Source organism: Oncorhynchus kisutch, linkage group LG5 (genome assembly GCF_002021735.2).
Source record: "Oncorhynchus kisutch isolate 150728-3 linkage group LG5, Okis_V2, whole genome shotgun sequence".
Classification (NCBI taxonomy): domain Eukaryota; kingdom Metazoa; phylum Chordata; class Actinopteri; order Salmoniformes; family Salmonidae; genus Oncorhynchus; species Oncorhynchus kisutch.
Genome location: NC_034178.2, coordinates 30784690 through 30810370, shown reverse-complemented (window position 1 = coordinate 30810370; position 25681 = coordinate 30784690). Strand labels below are relative to the sequence as shown.

At 44.9% G+C, this 25681-nt stretch overlaps 1 protein-coding gene across 17 annotated transcripts in view; it reads left to right on the top strand.

Moving 5' to 3' along the window:
- The window catches only part of zmynd10 (zinc finger, MYND-type containing 10), a 31556-nt gene that overhangs the window by 3162 nt on the left and 2713 nt on the right, over positions 1-25681 (top strand). The window contains exons 3-21 of one of the 17 annotated variants that reach the window (XM_031824831.1): positions 77-657; positions 13941-14146; positions 17712-17880; positions 17989-18316; positions 18424-18514; positions 18687-18798; positions 18920-19040; positions 19135-19232; positions 19327-19363; positions 19471-19558; positions 19646-19755; positions 20109-20970; positions 21158-21272; positions 21421-21537; positions 22760-22813; positions 22935-23087; positions 23232-23320; positions 23437-23531; positions 25219-25391. In XM_031824831.1, the coding sequence (XP_031680691.1) occupies positions 20882-20970; positions 21158-21272; positions 21421-21537; positions 22760-22813; positions 22935-23087; positions 23232-23320; positions 23437-23531; positions 25219-25391 (885 nt within the window). In that variant the 5' untranslated portion in view covers positions 77-657; positions 13941-14146; positions 17712-17880; ... (7 more) ...; positions 19646-19755; positions 20109-20881. Of the gene's footprint in view, positions 1-76; positions 658-13940; positions 14147-16551; positions 16967-17711; positions 17881-17988; positions 18317-18423; positions 18799-18919; positions 19041-19134; positions 19233-19326; positions 19364-19470; positions 19559-19645; positions 19756-20108; positions 20971-21157; positions 21273-21420; positions 21538-22759; positions 22814-22934; positions 23088-23231; positions 23321-23436; positions 23532-25218; positions 25392-25681 lie in introns of those variants that run through there. The other 16 variants (XM_031824832.1, XM_031824829.1, XM_031824837.1 and 13 more) reach the window with 16 other exon arrangements.

Here is a 25681-nt window from a genome sequence, read left to right as displayed (position 1 = left end):
CCAACTGTTTACTACAGGCTTATCACTCAAATCTAAACCATTGAATAAGTGAATAACCTTTGACCCAACTCTGCAGGCTGGTACTGGGGAGCCATCACAGCAGGTCAGGCCCATGAAGCTCTGCAGGCAGCGTCAGAAGGGGCCTTTCTGATTCGAGACAGCAGCCATCCCCTGTACATGCTGACCCTGTCTGTTAGGACTGCCCGTGGCCCCACCAGTATACGCATCCAGTACAGTGGAGCCCGGTTTCTGCTAGACTCCAGCTCGCCAGCCCGACCTAGCCTTCTGTCCTTCCCTGATGTGCCGAGCATGGTGCAGTACTATGTGGGACCAGGGAGGAAGGTGCAGCAGGGGAAGGTGGAGGAAACTCATGGTGGCAAGCCTGCCCAGAGGACAGTTCAGGAGAGCACAGTACTGCTGAAGCTCAAGCGGGCCCTGCACAAGCCCCAGGCTTTCCCCTCCCTACAGCACCTTGCACGCCTCACCATCAACTGTAGCACAGACTGTCCTGACCAACTGCCTCTGCCACGCCCACTGGTGCGCTTCCTGCAGGACTACCCGTTCCAGGTATGAGGGTCCTGTGATCCGTTCAACTAAATCTCGAGGAGCGCTGTCAGAAATTGGTCCCTGGCAGCTGGAAACCACATCACTGCACTGGTCAGTAATAATGCCACATCGGACACATGGTTGGTCATGAGACCATGTCTGGGAAAGAACCTTTCAGAAAATGGTGTCTCGTTATTGTATTTCTCAGAGGGGGAAGTGGAGTTCTGCGAACCCCGCTGCATGAGGTTCACTGGAAAACAAAACGTGGTGCGAACTGTAGTGTAGCCCCGTGCTATGAGAGATATGCTCCCCACCCTCTTGCTGTGGCAGTGAATTGTTTTCCAGTGAGATGCATTTTCAATGTTTTATTTTGGTCATTTTTTTTACCCCCGCGACTCTGTACATATCCCTTTTTCTATAAAAATAATCTTCAACATGAGTCCTACTGCTTCTGTCTTCAATGTCCTGTTCTCTTTTGGTGGGTCAATGGCCACAAGAAGCTTTATAAGTCTACATCCACAGGAAAAATATAGGTTGTCATGCAACATCAACGTCTACCCCCCCCCCCCCCCCCCCCCCCCCCCGGTTAAAGTGTGTACCAGAGGAGGCTGGCGGGAGGCGCTATAGGAGGACGGGCTCATTGTATTCGCTGGGATGGAATCAGTGGAACGGAGTCAAACGTGATTTGAAGTGTTTGACACCGTTCCATTCATTCCGTTCCAGCCATTACAATGAGCCCGTCCTCCTACAGCTCCTCCACTGGTGTGTACCCAGCCGATATACGAGGCAGAAGAGGCTGGCTGGATTTGAACGTGCCAGACTGAATCTGAGTCAGTGGGTGAGTCTGCGAGGGAGGGGAATGGGAATCACTTAATTCCTAGAACTATTGCATGCTTCCTGGGAGGGTGAAATTCTGAGAGGGAGGGTTCTAAGAAAAGCCTCTTAGTAATTGCCTTCAGCCTACTGCTCACTCTGACTATCACACTCACTCGCCATGCAAACACACATTAGTACCCACATTAGTGTCCCAGGTATTAGTGTCCCAGGTATAAATGTACGTATCTATGATATGTATTTGGGAGGGTTGGTGAATTTGAACTTTTGTGGGGTTTAGTGTGTGTGTACGTGGCGTGGTGGGGGGGTGTTACGTCTGTAGCAGTCTGGCCTGAGGCCAGTGGAACAGGATCCATATCTCATACAGCCTCTCTCAACGCTGGCCCCGGTCTTTATCTTTGTCGTACTCCCTTTTTTGAAAGATGCAGCAACGAGGCCTCTAAGGTACAGAGAGGATATGAATCGGGGATTTCAAGTGAATACGTCCCTCGATCCAGATTTTGTAAATGGAGTTATCTAATAAAGATATAGCAGTCTTTGATTTACTCCTGAACTGTTGGTGATGTCATGATGCATGTGCACATGGTGTAATCCTTCTACACTTCCCTCTACCCACTGCTGGATGAAAGGGAAAGGGGGATACCTAGTCAGTTGCACAACTGAATGCATTCAATCTAAATGTGTCTTTCGCATTTAACCCAACCCCTCTGAATCAGAGAGGTGCCGGAGGGCTGCCTTAATCTACGTCATCGGCGCCTGGGGAGCAGGTGTTGTTAACTGCCTTGCTCTTTTTTGTTTTACCCCTTTTTCTCCCCAATTTCTGTGGTATCCAATCGGTAGTTACAGTCTTGTCTCGTCGCTGCAACTCCCATACGGACTCAGGAGAGGCGAAGGTTGAGAGCTGTGTGTCCTCCGAAACACAACCCAACCAAGCCTAACTGCTTCTTGACACAATGCCCACTTAAGCCAGAAGCCAGACGCACCAATGTGTTGGAGGAAACACTGTGCACCTGACCGTGTCAGCGTGCATTATGCCCGGCCCGCCACGAGTCGCTAGTGCACGATTGGACATCCTGACGGCCAAACCCTCCCCTAACCCAGATGACGCTGGGACAATTGTGCACCGCCCCATGGGTCTCCTGGTCGTGGCCGGCTACAACAGAGCCTGGACTCGATCCAAGAATCTCTAGTGGTACAGCTAGCACTGCGATGCAGTGCCTTAGACCACGGCACCACTCGAGAGGCCCTGGCGCAATACTCTTAACCGCTAAGCTAACGACTGTTAGAGAGGAAGGGACGAGAACGCACACTAAAAACACACACTAAGGCCTTCACAAACACATAGAGCACACAATGCCTTACTCCTGGTTTGACAAGTGTTTTGGAGCCAGTCAGAATGTGTTTTATCACTTGCATGCATCCTCCCCATCCAGAGCAGCAAGGTCCTCAAACCTGAGGCGGACAACAGTGAGCACTTTAGTTCATATACCTGTTTGAAACGTGAGACTCAAGAAAGTATAGCAACAAAGTGTGGGTGCATGTGTGTGATTGTGTGTGACTGACTGTTCGTCTCACCGGAGGACTTCAGGTTCAAGGGATGTCACATCCTCTGAGAATAGGTACGGAGGGTTGCTGACCAAAGCTGAGAGGGGACACATTCTCACAATCATGTCTGCATCTAGAGCATAATGTCGAATCACAACCTTGAAATTGGCCAATATGAATGTTCCATTATTATCTGTAGGGTTTATCTTTCTTCACTGATTTCATAATATCCCACCCCCATTTTCCCCAATAATGGTACATCTTATCCAATCCATATGGTATACCTTAAGTAAGAACCTTAACCTCAAGTCGGTCCTGGAGCCCCAAACTAACATACAGCCAAATATGTTAGCACATATTCACACAACATAAAATCAAAAATCAATGTAGGTAATCAAAGTATCAAACTATTTCTATGCTGTGTTTTCATGATTACCTATGTATGTTTTCTCTTGTCAGATCCACAGCATCCTTGTTTTTTTCCAAAGCAATTGCTCTGAGCTGAGAGGGAAATAGAGAGAGAGAGAGAGCGAAACTAAGATCTGGGTGTTGTTTGAGTGAAGGGGCTCAGAGATCTCGGAACATAATAGGAGACTAAAAGAGCAAAATAGGGCTGCTCAACAAACTGAGGGAGAAAGCACCAGAGCCACAGCCCACTTCCAGGCACCTAAAATGGGTATCCTCACTTACTCCAGGAGATCTGTAAGCACTAAGCCAACCAGCTCCTGCACCTAGGGTACTCCTGGCTAGTGCTACATAACCCACTATTCACCTGATCTACGGGACACCTACTAGACTGGGTTAAGAACTGCCAGACTAAATGTCTAAGACCCCCATCAAGAGCCTCGCTATGTTAGCCGGGTTCCATTGAAGACCAAGACTTGTCTGCTCTCCCTCCCAAGGACTTCAACCTCCGGGAGGCCTTCCGTAAGAGGCAATCCGCCACCCTCCCTCCTCATTGTCTATACAACTGTGCCATAGCGGGGTCGTCTGTACTCCCTCTCGACCCCTGAAGCAGCAGTCATGGACAATTTCATCCGAGAATCGCTGGAGGCAGTCACACCCTGACCTAACCAAAATATGTAGAAAAACAGAGATGTCTAAGGTCAGGGCGTGACAGTACCCCCCCCCCCAAAGGTGCGGACTCCCAGCCGCAAACCTGAACCTAAAGGGGAGGGTCCGAGTGGGTATCTACCCTCGGTGGCAGCTCCGGTTCTGAACGTAGCCCCTCCTCCTTACGCTGATCCCATCGCTTTTATGGATCCGGACTGTGGATCATCGCCGGAGGCTCTGGACTGCAGCTCGCCGCCGAAGACTCTAGACTGCTGCTAGTCGCCGAAGACTCTAGACTGCAGCTCGTCGCTGGAGACCACAGACTGGGGACCGTCGCCGGAGGCCCCGGACTGGGGACCGTCGCCGGAGGCCCCGGACTGGGGACCGTCGCCAGAGGCTCCGGACTGTGGACCGTCGCCAGAGGTTCCGGACTGTGGACCGTCGTTGGAGGTCCCGGACTTGGGACCGTCGTTGGAGGTTCCGGACTGGGAACTGCTGCCGGAAGCTCTGGACTCGGAACTGTCGCCGGAAGCTATGGACTGTGGAGGCGCACTGGAGGCCTGATGCGTGGGACCAGTACAGGTGGCACCGGGCTGAAGACATGCACCTCAGGGCGAGTACGGGGAGGAGGCACATGACGTACTGGACTGTGGAGGCGCACTGGAGGTCTGATGAGTGGTGCCGGCACTGGTGGTACCGGGCTGGTGACACGCATCTCAGGGCGAGTGCGGGGAACAGGCACAGGACGTAATGGACTGTGGAGGCGCACTGGAGGCCTGATGCGTGGTGCCGGCACTGGTGGTACCGGGCTGGTGACACGCACCTCAGGGCGAGTGCGAGGAAGAGGCTCAGGACGTACTGGACTATGAAGGCACCCTGGACGTCTGGAGGGTAGAGCTGGCACAATGCGTCCTGGCTGGATGCTCACTTTAGCTCGATAAGTGCGGGGCGCTGGCACAGGACGCACTGGGCTGTGAAGACGCACTGGGGATACAGCACGTGTATATACCAGGATATCCTGGTCCAAAGAGGTGTACTGGAGACCAGGAGCGCTGAGCCGGCACAACCCGTCCTGGCTGGATGCCCACTCTAGCGCGGCAAATGCGGGGAGCTGGAATAGAGCGCACCGGGCTATGAATGCGCACTGGGAACACCATGCGCATCACTGCATAACACGGTGCTTGACCAGTCCCATGCTCCCCACGGTAAGCATGGGGAGTTGGCTTAGGTCTAAACCCTACCTCCGCCAATCTCCCTGTGTACCCCCCCCAAAAAAATAATTTGGGGCTGCCTTATGTGCTTCCGTCGTTGCCTTGACTCCTCGTATCGTCGCCGTTCCTCTTTCGCTGCCTCCGGCCTGCTTCCATGGCAGGGTCTTGTCCTCTGCCATTACCTCCTCCCAGGTCCAGGATGTCCTCCACTCACTTTTCTCCCAGGCCCAGGATCCCTGCTCCTCTTGAACATGCTGCTTGGTCCGTTGGTGGTGGGATCTTCAGTCACGATCGTCGTATGAGTGAGACCAAGGCGCAGCGTGAGTAGAGTTCCACATCATTTTAATAAATCGAAACTCACTAAACAAAACAACAAACAACCAAACGAAACGTGACGCTACTGATGTGCACTAAGGCAACTATACATAGACAAGACCCCACAACACAAATGAGGAAAATGGCTACCTAAATATGATCCCCAGTCAGAGACAACGATAAACAGCTGTCTCTGATTGGGAACCATATCAGGCCAACATAGACATACAAAAACCCCTAGAAATACAAAAACCCTAGACATACAAAGACTAGAGTACCCACCCTAGTCACACCCTGACCTAACCAACATATATAGAAAAACAGAGATATCTAAGGTAAGGGCGTGACAACCAGCTAATTATTCGAATCTGGTGTGCTAGATTAGGGTTGTAGTGAAAACCTACAGTACGGTTGCTCTCTGGGAACAGGGTTGGAGAACCCTGGTCTAAAGCAACCGACCGTAGATGAAAGTCAAGGAGTGATGTCGGGGAGTTATATCAGCCGAAAGTCATATGTGGTTTTCCAACAGCAAGGCTCAGATCAACATGGCAGTTTTTCTTAACAATGTCGAAATAAATAAATGTGTCTCCATCCCACAGGAGGCTGGTGGGAGGAGGTATAGGAGGATGGGCTCATTGTAATGGCTGGAATGGAATTCATGGAACGGTGTCAAACTCAAAAATGGAAACCACATGTTTGACTCCATTCCATTTAAACCCTAACCTTAGCCCTCACCTCAACGATAACCAGTGGTCAAAGAAGATTTCATTTATTCCCAGTATAGGACCTCCCATTTATTCCATTCGGCGCATGTGACAAATAAAGTTTGATTTGATTTATGTGTGGGTCTACCTTTTAATGTGGTATAAACACAATCAGTCATGATGATGCTTTCAAACAATTACTTCGAAAGCCTCATGCAGGCTACCTGCACTCAATACTCAAGGACGGCTCAACGACAGGGGGAATGGTAATAGTTTTAAGCCTCATTTAGATATTTCTCTGCTTATTATTTCCGACATTTGGTTGGCTATTTGTTAGAAAACTTGTCTATAATTAGATTCATGCAGCTTCTCGTCCGTCGTTACTTGATGTTCTTCTTGAACACTTAATAAAGCCTTGCTCACTGGAATATGTCATAAATCGATAGAATGATCAACAAATCATCAACAATCTAGTTGACATCGATAAAGTTTTCTCTTTCAATTCAGAGCTATTAGTATAAAATTCTACATGTGAGACCTATAGTCAGTGTCCAGACTTCAGTTACTATTCCTATTCCAACTACTACTAAAACAATTCTTGCATCCTTACAGTGTGATTTGTTACATACAAAGAGACATCACTTATGAAACATCAAAAAGTGTTATGACCTGAAAAGTGTAGTAACCTGAATTGATGCGTAGCCAACACAGCTGTTCGCGCCTGTCTCAGTCTCGGCCACTCAAGAACACTAAGGTAACCTGCCTAAATGACTACCGACCCGTAGCACTCACGTCTGTAGCCATGAAGTGCTTTGAAAGGCTTGTCATCAACACCATTATCCCAGAAACCCTAGATCCACTCGAATTTGCATACCATCCACAGATGATGCAATCACTATTGCACTCCACACTGCACTTTCACACCTGGACAAAAGGAACACCTATGTGAGAATGCTATTCATTGACTAAAGCTCAGTGTTCAACACCATAGTGCTCTCAAAGCTCATCACTAAGCTAAGGACCCTGGGACTAAACACCTCCCTCTGCAAATGGATCCTGGACTTCCTGACGGGCCGCTCCCAGATGGTAAGGGTAGATAACAACACCTCCGCCACGCTGATCCTCAACACGGGGGAACCTCAGGGGTGCGTGCTCAGTCCCATCCTGTACTCCCTGTTCACTCATGACTGCACGGTCAGGCATGACTCCAACACCATCATTAATTTTGCCGATGACACAACAGTGGTAGGCCTGATCACCGACAACGACAAGACAGCCTATAGGGAGGAGGTCAGAGACCTGACCGTGTGGTGCAAGGACAACAACCTCTCCCTCAATGTGATCAAGACAAATGAAATGATTGTAGACTACAGGAAAAGGAGGACCGAGCACGCCCCCATCCTCAGAGACGGGACTGTAGTCGAGCAGGTTGAGAGCTTCAAGGTCCTTGGCGTCCACATCACCAACAAACTAACATGGTGCAAGCACACCAAGACAGTTGTGAAGAGGGCATGACAAAACCTATTCCCCCTCAGGAGACTGAAAAGATTTGGCATAGGTCCTCAGATGCTCAAAAGGTTCTACAGCTGCACCATCAAGAACATCCTGACGGGTTGCATCGCTGCCTGGTATGGCAACTGCTCGGCCTCCGACCGCAAGGCACTACAGAGGGTAATGCGTACGGCCCAGTACATCATTAGGGCCAAGCTTCCTGCCATCCAGGACCTCTATACCAGGCGGTGTCAGAGGAAGGCCCTAAAAAATGTCAAAGACTCCAGCCACCCTAGTCATAGACTATTCTCTTTGCTACCACACAGCAATCGGTACCGGAGCGCCAAGTCTAGTTCCAAGAGGCTTCTAAACAGCTTCTACCCCCAAGCCATAAGACTCCTGAACATCTAATCAAATGGCTACCCAGACTATTTGCATTGTCCCCCCCTGTTATTATCTATGCATAGTCACTTTAATAACTCTACCTACATGTACATATTACCTCAATTACCCCGACTAGCCGGTGTGCCCGCACATTGACTCTGTACCAGTACCCCTTGTATGTAGCCTCACTATTGTTATTTTACTGCTGCTCTTTAATTATTTGTTACTTTTATATATTTTTGGGGGGTATTTTTCTCTAAACTGCATTGTTGGTTAAGGGCTTGTAAGTAAGCATTTCACTGTAAGGTCCACACTAAATAGTGTAATAGTCTACAGTGTTCTTGAAATCAATGTTTTATTTATTTTGATAGGCTCCTGTTTTACCAGTATGGCGTAGGCCTACCCCCACTATGTCTATTGTTGGTACTCTGTACCAAACCTTTCAAGTTTACTTTCTTTTTTTGACCATAACCCTTACCTAACCCCAACCATCATTGTCCGTTTGGAAGACCCATTTGCGACCAAGCTTTAACTTCCTGACTGATGTCTTGAGATGTTGCTTCAATATATCCACATCATTTTCCTACCTCATGATGCCATCTATTTTGTGAAGTGCACCAGTCCCTCCTGCAGCAAAGCACCCCCACAGCATGATGCTGCCACCCCCTTGCTTCACGGTTGGGATGGTGTTCTTCGGCTTGCAAGCATCCCCCTTTTTCCTCCAAACATAACGATGGTCATTATGGCCAAACAGTTCTATTTTTGTTTAATCAGACCTGAGGACATTTCTCCAAAAAGTATGATCTTTGTCCACATATGCAGTTGCAAACTGTAGTCTGGCTTTTTTATGCCGGTTTTAGAGCTGAACGTCCTTCCAGGTTATGTCGATATAGGACTCAATTTACTGTGGATATAGATACTTTTGTACCTGTTTCCTCCAGCATCTCACAAGGTCCTTTGCTGTTGTTCTGGGATTGATTTGCACTTTTCGCACCAAAGTACGTTCATCTCTAGGAGACAGAACGCGTCTCCTTCCTGAGCGGTATGACAGCTGCGTGGTCCCATGGTGTTTATACTTGCGTACTATTGTTTGACAGGTGGACGTGGTACCTTCAGGTGTTTGGAAATTGCTCCCAAGGATGAACCAGACTTGTGGAGGTCTACAATGTTTCTTCTGAGGTCTTGGCTGATTTCTTTAGATTTTCCCATGATGTCAAGCAAAGAGGCACTGAGTTTGAAGGTAGGCCTTGAAATACATCCACAGGTACATCTCCAATTGACTCAAATTATGTCAATTAGCCTATCAGAAGTTTCTAAAGCCATGACATAATTTTCTGGAATTTTCCAAGCTGTTTAAAGGCACAGTCAACTTAGTGAATGTAAACTTCTGACCCACTGGAATTGTGATGCATTGAATTTTAAGTGAAATAATCTGTCTGTAAACAATTGTTGGAAAAATTACTTGTGTCATGCACAAAGTACATGTCCTAACCGACTTGCCAAAACTATAGTTTGTTTAACAATACATTTGTGGAGTGGTTGAAAGACGAGTTTTAATGACTCCATCCTAAGTGTATGTAGACTTCCGACTTCAATGGCATACATAGATAATGAATAATATATAGATTATAAGCAGAAGGAGCCTTTATCAGATCTAGTAAAAAATGGCTGGAGGAGGGTGAACAGAATTCATCCTATTTCTTTAGACTTGAGAAATTTCACTCTACAAATAACACTATCCATAAGTTAAACACGGATGGTATTATTACAGATTACCAGAAATTCATCGCTAAATACTGTAGCAATTTTTACAGGAAATTGTATAGCTCTACGTACTCTCAGGAATCCACAGATATGATTTTTGACTCACTGAAGAATGTTTCCATCTATCAGTGATACAGAATCTAAACAATGTGATGAACCCATCAAAGTTCAAGAGATTATAGTCTATCAAACATCTGAAGAACAATAAATCCCCAGGTGTTGATGGATTTACATCAGAATATTACAAATGATTTTCTGAACAAGTAGCTTCCTACTTGAAGTCTTTTTAGAGAGTATTAAAAACAATGTTCTCCCTCCTACAATGAATCAGGGGTTAATAACACTGATGCCTAAGCCTAAAAAAGAAGTGCTGCTCATCGATAACTGGCGTCCAATTTGTCTTCTTAATAATGACTATAAGATATTAGCCTTACTACTTGCAAAAAGAATTAAATAATTCCTGGATGAAATCATAAAAAAAAATATGTATTTTTTATTTCATCTTTATTTAACCAGGTTGTCCAGTTGAGAACAAGTTCTCATTTACAACTGCGACCTCGCCAAAATAAAGCAAAGCAGTGCGAAAAAAACAAGAACACAGAGTTACACATGGGATAGATGAATGTACAGTCAATAACACAATAGAAAAATATATATACAGTGTGTGCAAATGTAGTAAGATAAGGGAGTTAAGGCAATAAATAGGCCATAGTGGTGAAATAATTACAATTTAGCATTAACTCTGGAATGATAGATGTGCAGATGATGATGTACAAGTAGAGATACTGGGGTGGAAAAGAGCTAAAAAATAACAATATGGGGCTGAGGTAGTTTGGTGGGCTATTTACAGATGGGCTGTGATCGGTAAGCTGCTCTGACAGATGATGCTTATAGTTAGTGAGGGAGATGTAAGACTCCAGCTTCAGTGACTTTTGCAGTTTGATCCAGTCATTGGCAGCAGAGAACTGGAAGGAAAGGCGGCCAAAAGAGGTGTTGGCTTTGGGGATGACCAGTGAAATATACCTGCTGGAGCGCGTGCTACAGGTAGATGTTGCTATGGTAACTAGTGAGCTAAGATAAGGTGGGGCTTTACCTAGGAAAGACTTATAGTTGACCTGGAGCCAGTGGGTTTGGCGACGGATATGTAGCAAGGTCCAGTCGACTATAGCATACAGGTCGAGGTGGTGGGTGGTATAAGGGGCTTTGGTGACAAAGCGGATGGCACTGTGATAGACTACATCCAATTTGAGTGTTGGAGGCTATTTTGTAAATGACATGTTTGGCATTTGCAACTACGACCTGGCCAAGATAAAGCAAAGCAGTGTGACACAGACAACAACACAGAGTTACACAAGGAGTAAAAAATAAACAAGCCAATAACACAAACAAGTCAATGACACAGTAGAGAAAAGAAAGTCTATATACAGTGTGTGCAAAAGGCATGAGGAGGTAGGCAATAAATAGGTCATAGGAGCGAATAACTACAATTTAGCAGATTAACACTGGAGTGATAAATGAGCAGATGATGATGTGCAAGTAGAGATACTGGTGTGCAAAAGAGCAGAAAAGTAAATAAAATAAAAACAGTATGGGGATGAGGTAGGTAGATTGGGTGGGCTATTTACAGGTGGACTATGTACAGTGATCGGTTAGCTGCTCAGATAGTTGATGTTTAAAGTTGGTGAGGGAAATAAACGTCTCCAACTTCAGCGATTTTTGCAATTCGTTCCAGTCACTGGCAGCAGAGAACTGGAAGGAAAGGCTTTATGAGGAACAAACATATTTCTAACGATATCAGACTAGTATTAGACATATTTGACTACTCAGACCTAATAACCGAGGATAGGGGCATGTTATTTTTAGATTTTTATAAAGCATTTGAAACAGTTGAGCATCAGTTCCTCTTCCACTCCCTTGAGAAATTACTAAGGATCAGAAGTCTAGAGGCTTATTAAAGTGTAAGCCTCTTATTTAAAAACCCAGAAGAAGCCAAATCAATGGCTAAAGAGGGACTTATCTTTAAAAGGAAGAGTCCTATCTTTTAATTTTGACGGTAAAATATGCAAGGAGATAGACCAGATGCTTTTCAACTTTCTGTGGAGAAACCATACCCATTACATTAGGAAAACTGTTGTAATTGTCACACCCTGATCTGGGTCACCTGTCCTTGTGATTGTCTCCACCTCCCTCCAGGTGTCGCCCATCTTCCCCATTATCCCCTGTGTATTTATACCTGTGTTCTCTGTTTGTTGCAAGTTGCAAGTCTTATTTGTCAAGTCAAACAGCGTTTTGTCTCAGCTCCTGCTTTACCCTAGTCTCTCTTTTTCTTGCCCCCCTGGTTTTGACCCTTGCCTGTCCTGACTCTGAGCCTGCCTGCCTGACCACTCTGCCTGCCCCTGAACCTGAGCCTACCTTCCGTCCTGTTCCTTTGCCCCTACTCTGGATTACAGACCTCTGCCTAGCCCTGAGCCTGAGCCTGCCTGCCGTCCTGTACCTTTGCTCCACCACTCTGGATTATCAACCTCTGCCTGCCACCATTGGTAGGCACGAGGAGTTGCTTCGCAGTCTGATGGAAGGGTTCCAGTGCATGGGCGAACGTCACGACCTAGCTTTGGACGCATTGCGTGAGCGATTCCGTGGGTTGCCTACAAGACAGCCTACCATGACGGTAACCTCCCAGCCCCTTAGTAGCCCGGCTGGTAGCAGCGCAGTCACCCCGGTTTCCCGGGAACCACACTTACCTCCCCCGGAACACTACGATGGAGATTCCAGAACCTGCCGGGCCTTTCTCTCCCAGTGCTCCCTCGTTTTCGAGCTGCAGCCTTCTTCATTCATTCCAAGGTCACTCGCCTTGGCAATCGCCAACAATCCGCTGTCTGCCTCAGTCTGGAGGTATTCGTGGAGGAGGTGAGAAAAGTTTTAGAGGCTCCGGTATCCAGACTCCGGTATCCAGGAGAGAGGCTGCCCGGAGGTTACTCCAGCTTGGGCAGGACTCCCTTAATGTGGCAGACTATGCGGTGGATTTCCGCACCCTAGCAGCAGAGGGTACCTGGAACCCGGAAGCGCTGTTTGACATGTTCCTGCATGGAGTATCGGAGGAAGTAAAGGACGAGCTTGCAGCCCGGGAACTACTGACGGATCTCGACTCATTCATCACATTGACCATCTGGATTGATGGATGGCTACAGGAACGTAGGAAGGAGAAGAGGTCTGATTGCAGTCCCAATCGCTCACTCAAGGATCCCACCTTGCATCTGATGGACTCTGGAAATCCCCAGTGTCTACGTCCCCGAGAGGATCCGAGCATACCCGAGTTCCTCCAAGAGCCTCCGAAGACTGCCGATTTACCTCTTCCCGAGCCGATGCAGCTCAGTAGGGCTAGGCTGTCTCCAGCCGAAAACGTACGAAGACTTAACACCAAGAGTTGTCTTTATTGCTGTACTGCCGGTCATTATGTATCTACCTGTCCCTTCAAGAGACCTAGGTCATTGGTAGGAATGAGTACTCTGGTGGATCTTAAGGACAATTTAGCTTCTCCCCCTAATCACCCCCCTCTCCATGCTGTGGGGCGACCAGTCCAAGTCTCTCCAGATACTCATCGACTCTGGGGCCAATATGAGTCTTATGGACGTTATCCTGGTGTCCAAGCTGGGCATCCCCACTCATCCCCTCTCCATTCCCATGAATGTTAGAGTGCTGGACGGGCGTTCGATAGGCCAGGTCACCCACCATACCACCCCATCAACCTTTGAGTGTCGGGGAACCACAGCGAGACGATCCAATTCTTGCTAATTGAGTCTCCGCAGGTTCCTATGGTATTGGGAATCTCTTGGCACCAGCGACACAATCCCTCAATTACCTGGTCTACTGGTGCCATTGTGGGCTGGATCCCGTTCTGCAACACTCATTGCCTGAAATCAGCTCTGTCTGCCCCGGGACGTCTTCCTGGGGGCTTGGAAATTTCCCTCTGCTCCAAGATCATTAGCCCGTCTGCTGTTCGTCCTTTGTTGCCCCTTACCCTCCCTATTCTTCCTACTTTTCATGTGTCTAGATGTAAACTCATGTCTCACAGCCCTTTGTCTCCTGTTTCCAGGCCCACCCCTCTTCCCCATCTCATCGACGGCCAACCGGCGTACAGGGTGAGATGTCTCCGGAAGGTATGGCCTCAGGGAAGGGGTTTCCAGTACCTGGTTGACTGGGAGGGTTATGGCCCGGAGGAGAGGTGCTGGGTCTCACCTAGGGACATCCTGGACCCAGGCCTCATCTCTAAACTCCAATGCCAGCACCCCGCTCAACCAGGTATGCACCCATGTAGGACGCCAGGTGGCGTCCCTAGAGGGGGGTACTGTCATTGCCTGATCTGTTTCACCTGTCCTTGTGATTGTCTCCACCCACTCCAGGTGTCGCCCATCTTCCCCATTATCCCCTGTGTATTTATACCTGTGCTCTCTGTTTGTTGCAAGTTTGTCTGTTGCCAGTTCGTCTTGTTTGTCAAGTCAACCAGCGTTTTGTCTCAGCTCCTGCTTTTCCCTAGTTTCTCTTTTGCCTGTCCCGACTCTGAGCCCGTCCTGCCTGACCACTCTGCCTGCCCCTGACCCTGCCTGCTGTCCTGTACCTTTGCCCCTACTCTGGATTACCGCCCTCCGCCTGACCTAACCCTGAGCCTAAACCTGCCTGCCGTCCTGTACCTTTGCCCCACCACTCTGGATTATCGACCCCTGCTTGCCTTGATCTGCCATTTTCCTGCTCCTGTTGCTGTAATAAACATAGTTACTTCAACACAGTCTGCATTTGGGTCTTAACTGAAATGTTATAGTAATGAACACTTATGAGTATGGTGGGCTGCATTTTCTGGACTTTACTACCTTAAATAATACTTTTATGATTAATTTGATAAAGCAATTCCTAAGATGACCCACTTTTATGTGGAATTTTATTCCTCATCATGTCTTCTCTACTTTTGGTGGCCTTCACTTCATGTTGGTTTGCAATTATAATATTGACAAAGTTCCAGTGAAACTCTGCTTTTCATCGGCCGGTTTTCTTGTCATGGTCCTTCATTTATAAGCATAATTTTTCTCCACACAGATATAATATATGGAATAATTGGGATATATTGTGTAAGAATACTTCTTTGTTTTTAGAATATTGGTTCCAAAATAATATCCTTTTGGTGAGCCAACTGGTAAATGCAGAAGGTTTTTTACTTAGTTATAAGGAATTCTTATCACTTTACAAAATCCCTATAACACCTAAAGTTTTTGCAATTGTTTTAGATGCCATTCCCTCAGGTGTTGCTTTATTATTCAGGAACGTGTAAAGACCTGACCCTCAGAACCTACCTTCCGCTAACCATGTTGACTCATCAGTAGGAAAGATTTGTTTATCTTTTGGTCCATTCAACAACTGAGTGATACAAACCTTGTTTCAGCAGGATGTTGTACCTTATGTCATGCCTTATTGGAACGGTTCTATTGATAATATCTGTTGGACAAAAGTTAGAATTTTGCCACACACATACCTACTTGTTAACTAAATTGAGGAGGCTTCCTTTAAAATGATTCACAAATATTATCCTGGAACCACTATATGAAGAAGTTTAAGAAAAACAAACTCAAATTGTACCTTTTGTAATGACCACCCAGAAACTGTGTTGCATATTTTTTGGCATTGCATTCATGTAAGGAAACTGTGGTATATTTATAATTTAACACATTTATGAAGATTTTACACTATTGTGGAGAGATGTACTGCTTGGATTCTTTACCTATGATAGAAATACGTTGGGAATACATTATTCTTTTGGCCAAATGTCATATTCACAAATGTAAATTTACAAACAAAACACCACGTTCTTATAAAAATAAATGGAACTATAGTTCTATAGTTTTAAGACAATTAAATACTCTACTCTAAATACTCTACCTCAGGACTACCTGACATGATGACTCCTTGCTGTCCCCAGTCCACCTGGCCGTGCTGCTGCTCCAGTTTCAACTGTTCTGCCATATTATTATTGGACCATGCTGGTCATTTATGAACATTTGAACATCTTGGCCATGTTCTGTTATAATCTCCACCCGGCACAGCCAGAAGAGGACTGGCCACCCCACATAGCCTGGTTCCTCTCTAGGTTTCTTCCTAGGTTTTGGCCTTTCTAGGGAGTTTTTCCTAGCCACCGTGCTTCTACACCTGCATTGCTTGCTGTTTGGGGTTTTAGGCTGGGTTTCTGTACAGCACTTTGAGATATCAGCTGATGTACGAAGGGCTATATAAATACATTTGATTTGATTTGATTTACTAACAAAAAAGCTGTTTGAATTATACGTGTATGTATGTCCCTTAAGGTCCCTGTGTAATGTGATATTCTACCCTCTAGCCCAATTGTCCTTTGTATGTTATTTATATATACTTATTCCCCCATGTATTTTCTGTATTGATTTGTTATTAATAAAATACAAAAACTCCTTGCTTGGTGGTTGAAACAACGGGGAAAAATCGCCACCTTCTGGAGAGAGACAGATTTTCCATCGAGTTCGGTCTCTCATCCTCTCTGGTTAAGGTCGTTCTTACCAATTCGGACATTTCCGAGTGGTAGGTGTACACTGTGCAGTATGTTTTGTTGACAGGTTTTACAATGAGTGTTCAGCCAATTTGAACTCAGTCACATCTTTGTGCTGTGTTCTATCCTCCCCATGTTACAGAGGAGTACATATCCCGGGAGCTATTTGACACAGTACAGGTGTACATCATTACCAAACCAGAACTGCAGAACAAACAGAACAGACAGCGTGGTGAAGAAGGCGCAGCAGCGCCTCTTCAACTTCAGGAGGCTGAAGAAATTTGGCTTGTCACCAAAAGCACTCACAAACTTTTACAGATGCACAATCGAGAGCATCCTGTCGGGCTGTATCACCGCCTGGTACGGCAACTGCTCCGCCCACAACTGTAAGGCTCTCCAGAGGGTAGTGAGGTCTGCACAACGCATCACCGGGGGCAAACTACCTGCCCTCCAGGACACCTACACCACCCGATGTCACAAGAAGGCCATAAAGATCATCAAGGACAACAATCACCCGAGCCACTGCCTGTTCACCCTGCTATCTTCCAGAAGGCGAGGTCAGTACAGGTGCATCAAAGCAGGGACCGAGAGACTGAAAAACAGCTTCTATCTCAAGGCCACCAGACTGTTAAACAGCCACCACTAACATTGAGTGGCTGCTGCCAACATACTGACTCAACACTTTAATAATGGAAAATGTATGTAAAAAATGTATCACTAGCCACTTTAAACAATGCCACTTAATATAATGTTTACATACCCTACATTACTCATCTCATACTGTATGTATATACTGTACTCTATACCATCTACTGCATCTTGCCATCTTTATGTAATACATGTATCACTAGCCACTTTAAACAATGCCACTTTTATGTTTACATACCCTACATTACTCATCTCATATGTATATACTGTACTCTATACCATCTACTGCGTCTTACCATCACTCATTCATATATCTTTATGTACATATTCTTTATCCCTTTACACTTGTGTGTATAAGGTAGTTGTGGAATTGTTAGGTTAGATTACTCGTTGGTTATTACTGCATTGTCGGAACTAGAAGCACAAGCATTTCGCTACACTCACATTAACATCTGCTAACCATGTGTATGTGACAAATAAAATGTGATTTGAACTCATAACTGTCTATGTACAATTACATTATTTCCTCATAAATGGACCAGTTTTAAGCGCATGTCTTATTTTTGACCCACTCTGCTTATTTTGTATCCTTGTTGTTCCTGCAATGCACTTTTATGATTAAGGTCTCTTATCTCTCCTCGTTGATTGGTGTAGAACAGCCGTGGAGAAGAAGGGAATTGGTGGTCCAGTGTGCATTGAGCACAAGAAGTACAGCCGCAATGCTCTACTCTTTAACCTCAGACTTGTGTGTGACACACGGACCGAGACCTGTGCCCTTGAGCCGATTGTCAAGAAGCTCTCTGGGTACCTCACAACACTGGAGGTTAGTGTCTCCTTGGAGGCTAGTGCTATTTTCTGAAACATTATTAGGTCTGAATGTCATATAGGATATATGTAGAACAAAGTATTGATGTTTCTATTTATTTTGCAGCTGGAGAGTGGGCTCATATCGAATGAGGAGAGCAAACAGAAACTGCTACCCATTATGTCCACGTTGTTAGAGGAGCTCAATGCTACCGGAGCCTGCACCTTACCCATCGATATGTGTTTGCATTTGCAATTTGTGAGACAATCGTTTAAAGATCAAACCCGATATCTCAGTCTCACACATGCTTCTTCCCTCCCTCTTATTCAGAGGAGTCCAATTACAATCAACCTAAAGCAGGGACCCTCTGATCGTGCAGGAGTACAACGTGCCTGTCTTCACTCAGTGCAAGGACCACTTCATCAAATCCCAGTGGGATCTCACCACTCAACAGGTAGGCACACCACCACACTGATAGCAACTCACACAGATACACCCATCCATAGTGAAAGCTAGCCCAATATTGGACTACAGGAGCCTAACGTTACTTCTTATTCCAAGGACCTTACAGGCTCTGTTTGAAGGGCGAATTGGCTCTGGAATGCAAAACAGCCAAATACTCCATCAAAACGTGAATCGATTCTCAATTGAGGTACGGTTCTAGAAACATAAATCCCTCTACTTTCATATCACTTCTAAATAATTTCACAAATGCAAAATACACACTTACTGTACACTGTTTCAACCGTTTTTAACACATTTGTAGCCGACAGGATTTTCCAGTGACAGCATGTTTGCGGCGTCTGTTCTCCGTTTACACACAGGTGTTAGGAGATGCAGATGGCTAATTAGCACTCTTTCTTATGCTTTTCTTCCCCCGTAAACAATGGCTGTAAAATGGAAATATGGCCGTGTGGGAACCCTTTCCTTACAAAGGTGTGTATCAATTTAACATTTTGTTATTTTACAATTATTTCACGCTGATACGAAATATACGTTCCTTATGCTTATGCGCATCGCTCTGAACAACTCTCCCTGAACAAAACTCCCCCTACAGTCGTCGCCTTCGTCCAATAACTTTTATGTGTAAAGGAACTGAGAGTCATGGTCTAACCTGAGAGCATACCTACAGTAACGAGTGTGGCCGACCTCACATCAAGGGTTTCAGAGAAACAACGGTCTGTCTATACTTAGTGTAATGTCATCATGAAACTGTCTCTGATTAAAGCACTGATGAATATGTAGTTAAAAATGTGTCGAATTTTATTGTAGATCCTGGCCTACGTTGATGGGTTCAGGCATATCCAGAAGTTATCTGCAGAAGCGGATGTTGAACTTAATCTGGGCCGGATCGCCGTACAGAATTTACTGTGAGTAGTTTGAAACTGGTAATATGATGCAACAGAAAATGAAACATTTCCTTGTGAAACCATGGAATAGATTCTACAAGTTTTCTATTTACAGGTATTATGGTGTTGTAACCTTGGTGTCAATATTTCAGGTATTAAAACCCTCAGCAATGAAACCTTCTTTACATAATGTGTCTTCTTCATGTGAAATGTGTTTGTGTGTACAGTCCTGTTGACTTATAGTATTCTTTCTCTCCAGTACTTCAACTGCACAACCCCTAAAGTCCAGAGCCTGATAGATGACAGGTCCATTCAGGCGGAGTGTCTCAGCTATGTCACCAAGCAAGGTTACAATCAGTTTAGGAAGTTGTAGTCAGAAAGAGTTTGAATTTGTTACAGTCAGTGTATGATAACTTATGCTGTTTGTGTTTCAGGACAGAAGAGAGCCTGTTTAAGGGATGTGTTGCAGCTATACTGCTCTGACTCCAGGCACCACAGATCTTTGCTCCCGCTACTTGCAGCAGGTGCAGAGGGTAGATGAGAGGTGAGCCATCAATCCTCCATGTTATCTCATGATGTTTATGTGGGTGACATGGAACATGAAGTATGATATGCATATTTATGCAGAGAAATGTACAGAATAGTGTTGTTGATATCATGTGATGCTCATGCCGTCCACCACGCCTTTACACTGGTTGCCATAGTTATAATGAAATCTGTTGCGAGACAGGTACATTTTGAAGGCGTTTCTGATGGCTGGACACAAGATGAGTGGTTTTATAGTGATGACGAGTGTGTCTAGGAGGACAAATCATTACAGAGGATTGGATAAATATTTTGATAAATATGTCTATACTCTGTGGTCTCTCATGGCAGTACCCTTTACTGTTTCTGCAGGAATGAGCTACAAAGAGCTGGACGAGCATTTGGAGAATGACCCAAACATCATTGTGTGCTGGAAGTGATACCCTGGCTTAGTCAGCAACCACACTGACTTTGATGCAGATAGAGTAAGCCCCCTCTCAAACAAAGACAGAGAGAGCCACACGAAGGGCTGCTGTCCAGGAGAGACAAAGTGAAGTAACCGAGGCCAAAGATGCCATAAAGTGACTTCTTCCTATCACTGGAAATCTTCTGGAAAATATCTGTGTATTCAAAGGCTAAGACATGTAGGTATTTTATACTAGCAGTATGTCACCAAGCTCACTTATCTTCAGGTTTTTCCATCCAGACTCTTGAAGCAATCATTGTTTTGGGATAGTTTCATTCAGAACAATGAATGGAAGAATTCATAAAGACCACAAAACAAGGAACAGTATACTTATTTATTAATTGTGCAAAAACTCTACTTTATATACACACTCCTTGCAATAATAAAGATGCAATTGTCGTCGTCACCCACTGTCTGACTGTTGATCTTGCACACCTCACCTAGTCTAAAGATGATTATTGCCCACCTTCGCCTCTTCCTCTCTGCGTAGGCTTACCTCGGGGATCTTTTTGTACCGCTCTGTCTCTTGTAGTCATGCTGTCTGTAATGCGCATGCGTATGTATCCAGTAACCATGCCAACCTTTTGGTATCAGCACGTACAGTGAGTTAGCGCGTCAAGCTGCCTCAGTCTCCACACTTTCTCTCAACTCAGCCTTACAAACATTTATTGTCGAGAATATGGAAACCTCTGTTCTTTTTCCCGGAGAGGCAGAAGGATATGTCCAAAATCTGGAAACATTCTCACTCAGGGACATTGGCACTCCAAGGTACAGTATGTCTTGCTAGTAGGAGCTAACGTTAGCTAGCTAGATAACTTACTGTACTAGCTAGCTAGCTAATAGCAAAGACCATCTCTGGTGATAACGCCAGCTAGACAAAAGTGGCAGTCTATCTCGCGCTTTTTCAGATTCGTGGCTGCGGTATTCCATTCATTGCTTTTTATTTGATTGACAGGTGGTTCAGACAACATGAGTACATAGAGAAACTCAACATGCAGGCGATATTGAACGCTTCATCCACAGCCACTCAGGACGAGTTCGTCAAGGAGCTCCTTGTGTCACTGGGAAAGGTAATAACCGTCTTCCATAACGCTAGGTTAGCTATCACCTGTACAGGTGTGTTATGTCGTCTCCGTTTTTTTTATGGACCAAAAGATACTGCACAGGTTACTGCACATGTAAACAGATAATTGATTGAACCCCTTTTTTTCACCCTAGATTCCCACCCTGGTCCATGAGATGATTCTGGTGGAGCTTTGGAAACAGAAGGTGTTTCCTATTTTCTGTCAACTCCAAGACTTCAATCCGAAGAGCACCTTTCCTCTGTACATGGTGGTGAGTGCAAATACCAAGGGGGGTGTAAAAGAGGGTAGATATTTCGTTTTGCGTTAAAAAAATTTTTTTCCAGGAATTCAGCAAAACATTTGTTTAATTTAGGAAATCTGTTCTCAAGTATTCCCACGAATAAAAAAGAGATGTGATCGTGTCTCAATGTACAGTAAATAAGGTATGAAATGATTTATTTTCCATCTGCTCTGACAAAAATATTCAGACCCCATCGCTGCCAAAGGTTTTTCAACAAAGTACTGAGTAAATGGTTCTGAATACTTATGTAAATGTTGTTTCTGTTTTTAAAAATATATACATTTGTAAAAATGCCTAATAACCTGTTTTCGCTTTGTCGTTAGGGGGTATTGTGTGTAGATTGATGAGGGAAAAAATTATTTCATACATTTTAGAATAAGGCTGTAACATAACAAAATGTGGAAAAAGTCAAGGGATCTGAGTACTTTCCGAATGCACTGTACAGGTACAAATCTGGACAATGGGAGGATTTTGCAGAACAGTGTAGCCTAGAAGAAGAATAAAATGTGCAGCACCAAAATCCCACTGCACCGAGCGGTCTCTTCAAGTTTAGCTAGAATTTAGGCCGAAAGGATTTGACATGTAATTGGTTGACGATATGACATTGGCCTACGTCTCATCTTGAGCTGCGAAGAATATCAGATCTCAACAACCATTGTAGAAGTGTTTACCACATGATATAGCCTATATCTTAATGTAGGCCAATGTCATATCCTCAACCAATCACATGTGTCATTCTTTCTGGCTAAATTCCAGCTAACTGTCCTCTTCTTCAAGTTTAACTACTTACAAAAAGGGTGCTTCTAACAAAGTCTTACAAAAGTAAGTAAATAGCCTTATTAGACTGAAATATATAAGGTAATTTCATTAGAATTATGAGACTCCATGCTAATTAGTTGCTCATTCAACATTTTCACTGCTGCTTCAAACAATCCCGAGATAAATCTCCCTTCCTAACTGTTTTACAATGTGATTGCAAAAGACATGTCAATTCTCATCAAATGAATAGGAAGTCTGACTGAAATACGGGATGAATTTAGTGGTGTTTTAATGTGTTAATAAAATGCGGGACATATTTGTTTGGTCGTGGGACAAAGGGCCAAAATGTGGGACTGTCCCGCACAATGGTCACCCTACTGTACACCCCCTAGAAGTTTCCATCTCATTTCAGCCTCTCCCTTCTCATCTACAGATTCACCATGAGGCTACAATCATCAACCTACTTGAGACAATTATGTTTCACAAGGTGAGAACTTATTTGAACACTTGCCTCAGTACCAGCACAATGTATGCAGTGTCTGTTTCAGACATCACATAAGCTACAGTGTGTCCTAAATACATTTAGTGTCTCTATGTGTTGGTTACAGGACTCTTGTGAGGCAGCAGACGACTCAGTCCTGGACCTGGTGGACTACTGCCACCGCAAACTAGCCCTTCTGGCCAGCAGAGCATCCAGGGATGACACCCCAACAAAAGACCGACTCAGTCACACAGAGAGTGGAGACTCATCCTCTATACAGGTACAGGGTGGATTCCTCTTTACAGGAGCTGTCTGGGTTCCAGCTACAACATTAGAGTCAGGCCATTGCAAGTCAGGATGGTGGATTTACTTTGGTCAGTGGTGTGGATTGTAAATGTTCTGTTGTGCTGTGTGTCTGATGCAGGATTTGCAGGGTCAGAATGCGGCATTAGAGTTTGAAATTTCCCTCAAGGCTCTGTCTGTCCTGCGCTACATCACTGACCATACTGACAGGTGGGAGATTTAGCATTCACATATCATTTTTCAAATACCTTACATGCTATCGAAAAAAATAAGAAATTCTGTCATGTGGTGAAATGTATTGTTTGTGATTTCTCTCTCGCACACAGTATCAGTGTGATCAATAGGATGCTGTGCACCCATAACCTGCCCTGTGTGCTGGTACAGCTGGTACAGCACAGCCCCTGGAGTCGCTATTCTGCAGGTTGGTCACTGAATGTGTATTCATGCAAATGGACAAAATGGATCAGACAATTTCCACATAACCCCATCTATGGGATAATATGATTATATCAAAACAATGGCCATCTTTTTTACCTACATAGCCTAGTTGTTACAGTGTAGTAGTAGTAATGTACAGGCCCCGCCCACCTGAGGATCTGTATTTTTCAGCCATCTATTTCCTGTGTTTGAGGGGTGCAAAATCCACTTGTCTCTTAAATGTTTGTAATGACCTGTCAAACACACCCCAGTAATGGCTGAAATGGGATCAATGGGAGACATTGGATTTCTGTTGAATCTATAAGAATGCTAAAACTTAGTCTTGGTTTCAACACACCGTCTTGACACTTGCTTCACAAAAAAGAGAAGAAAGTTAACTTTATTTTGATGAGTGTTAATTTTTTGGTGGAGTTGAATAATAATTGAATAAGGTTGCCATTTTTAATAAATAGATGTGCTGAAATGAAAGCAACTTCAGAAAATGAACACTTGGATTATAGTGATATTATGTCTGATTTCACAAATAGTGTATGTTTTGTATAATCTAGAGCCAAGTATGTTGAATTTTAATGTAGAGTGTGTCTTGCTATTGACACACTTGTTGAATTATGCAAGAGCACTAGACAACAATGAAGCAGTCTAGACAGTGCAGGTGAGTGCTGGTAGGGTAGACAGAGCAGGTGAGTGCTGTGCTGGTAGGGTAGCCAGAGCAGGTGAGTGCTGGTAGGGTAGACAGAGCAGGTGAGTGCTGTGCTGGTAGGGTAGACAGAGCAGGTGAGTGCTGTGCTGGTAGGGTAGACAGAGCAGGTGAGTGCTGGTAGGGTAGACAGAGCAGGTGAGTGCTGTGCTGGTAGGGTAGACAGAGCAGGTGAGTGCTGTGCTGGTAGGGTAGACAGAGCAGGTGAGTGCTGGTAGGGTAGACAGAGCAGGTGAGTGCTGGTAGGGTAGACGGAGCAGGTGAGTGCTGGTAGGGTAGACAGAGCAGGTGAGTGCTGTGCTGGTAGGGTAGACAGAGCAGGTGAGTGCTGGTAGGGTAGACAGAGCAGGTGAGTGCTGGTAGGGTAGACAGAGCAAGTGTTTGGTGGTTGCAGCTCTGGTCCTCCCCTTTATGTTAATTTACTCATATACGCTAAGTTCACACCAGGTGTTTATGCAAATGAGGCACATATACTTTTATTTATTTTAACACAAAATATTTCAAAAATACATAATACAATAATTAAATGTACAGTACCAGTCAAAAGTTTGGACACACCTACTCATTGGTACTGTGTATATGAGTGCATTCTAAGAAATAATTCCCACCAAAATCACTGAACTCCATTTCATTATTTGTCCATGCCAGTCTAATGTTTTATGCACTATAATTCAGTTAATATCTCTCGGATTATAAACATTTTAAACGTTTGGAATGTCTTCATTCATTGTCCAACTGTTGCATAAAAAAAAAAAATGTTTTTAAAACCTTTTAACCATTATGATGACCAGTCCTGTGTGGCTCAGTTGGTAGAGCATGGCGCTTGCAATGCCATGGTTGTGGGTTCAATTCCCACTGGTGACCAGTATGAAAATGTATTTGCTCACTACTGTGAGTTGGTCTGGATAAAATGTAAAATGAAGTAAGAAGCCCAACCTATCCCTCATTACCTGTCCTTTGTCTCCCTCTACAGGTGTAATGGAGAAGTACATGAATGGAAAATGGCAGAAAGTTCCATCTGAAGACCGTCTAAAGATGACTAAATTGGACGGCCAAGTCTGGATTGCTCTGTACAACCTGGTGCTGAAGGAAGACTGCCAAAGGAAATATGACTTCAATAACTTCAACAAGAACCAGCTCTTAAAGGTACAGTAGCCTCAGCCAGTACTGGCACTTCTGACTATAGAAGCTTCTAAAACCTAATGGTCAAATCTATAGCTCAGGAAAAATGTCTGGGCCAGATCATTATCCTTTAATCCATCAATCAAATGTATTTATAAAGCCCTTTTTACATCAGCCGATGTCACGAAGTGCTATACAGAAACCCAACCTAAAACCCCAAACAGCAAGCAATGCAGATGTAGAAGCACAGGGGCTAGGAAGAACTCCCTAGAAAGGCGGGAATCTAGGAAGAAACTTAGACAGGAACCAGGCTA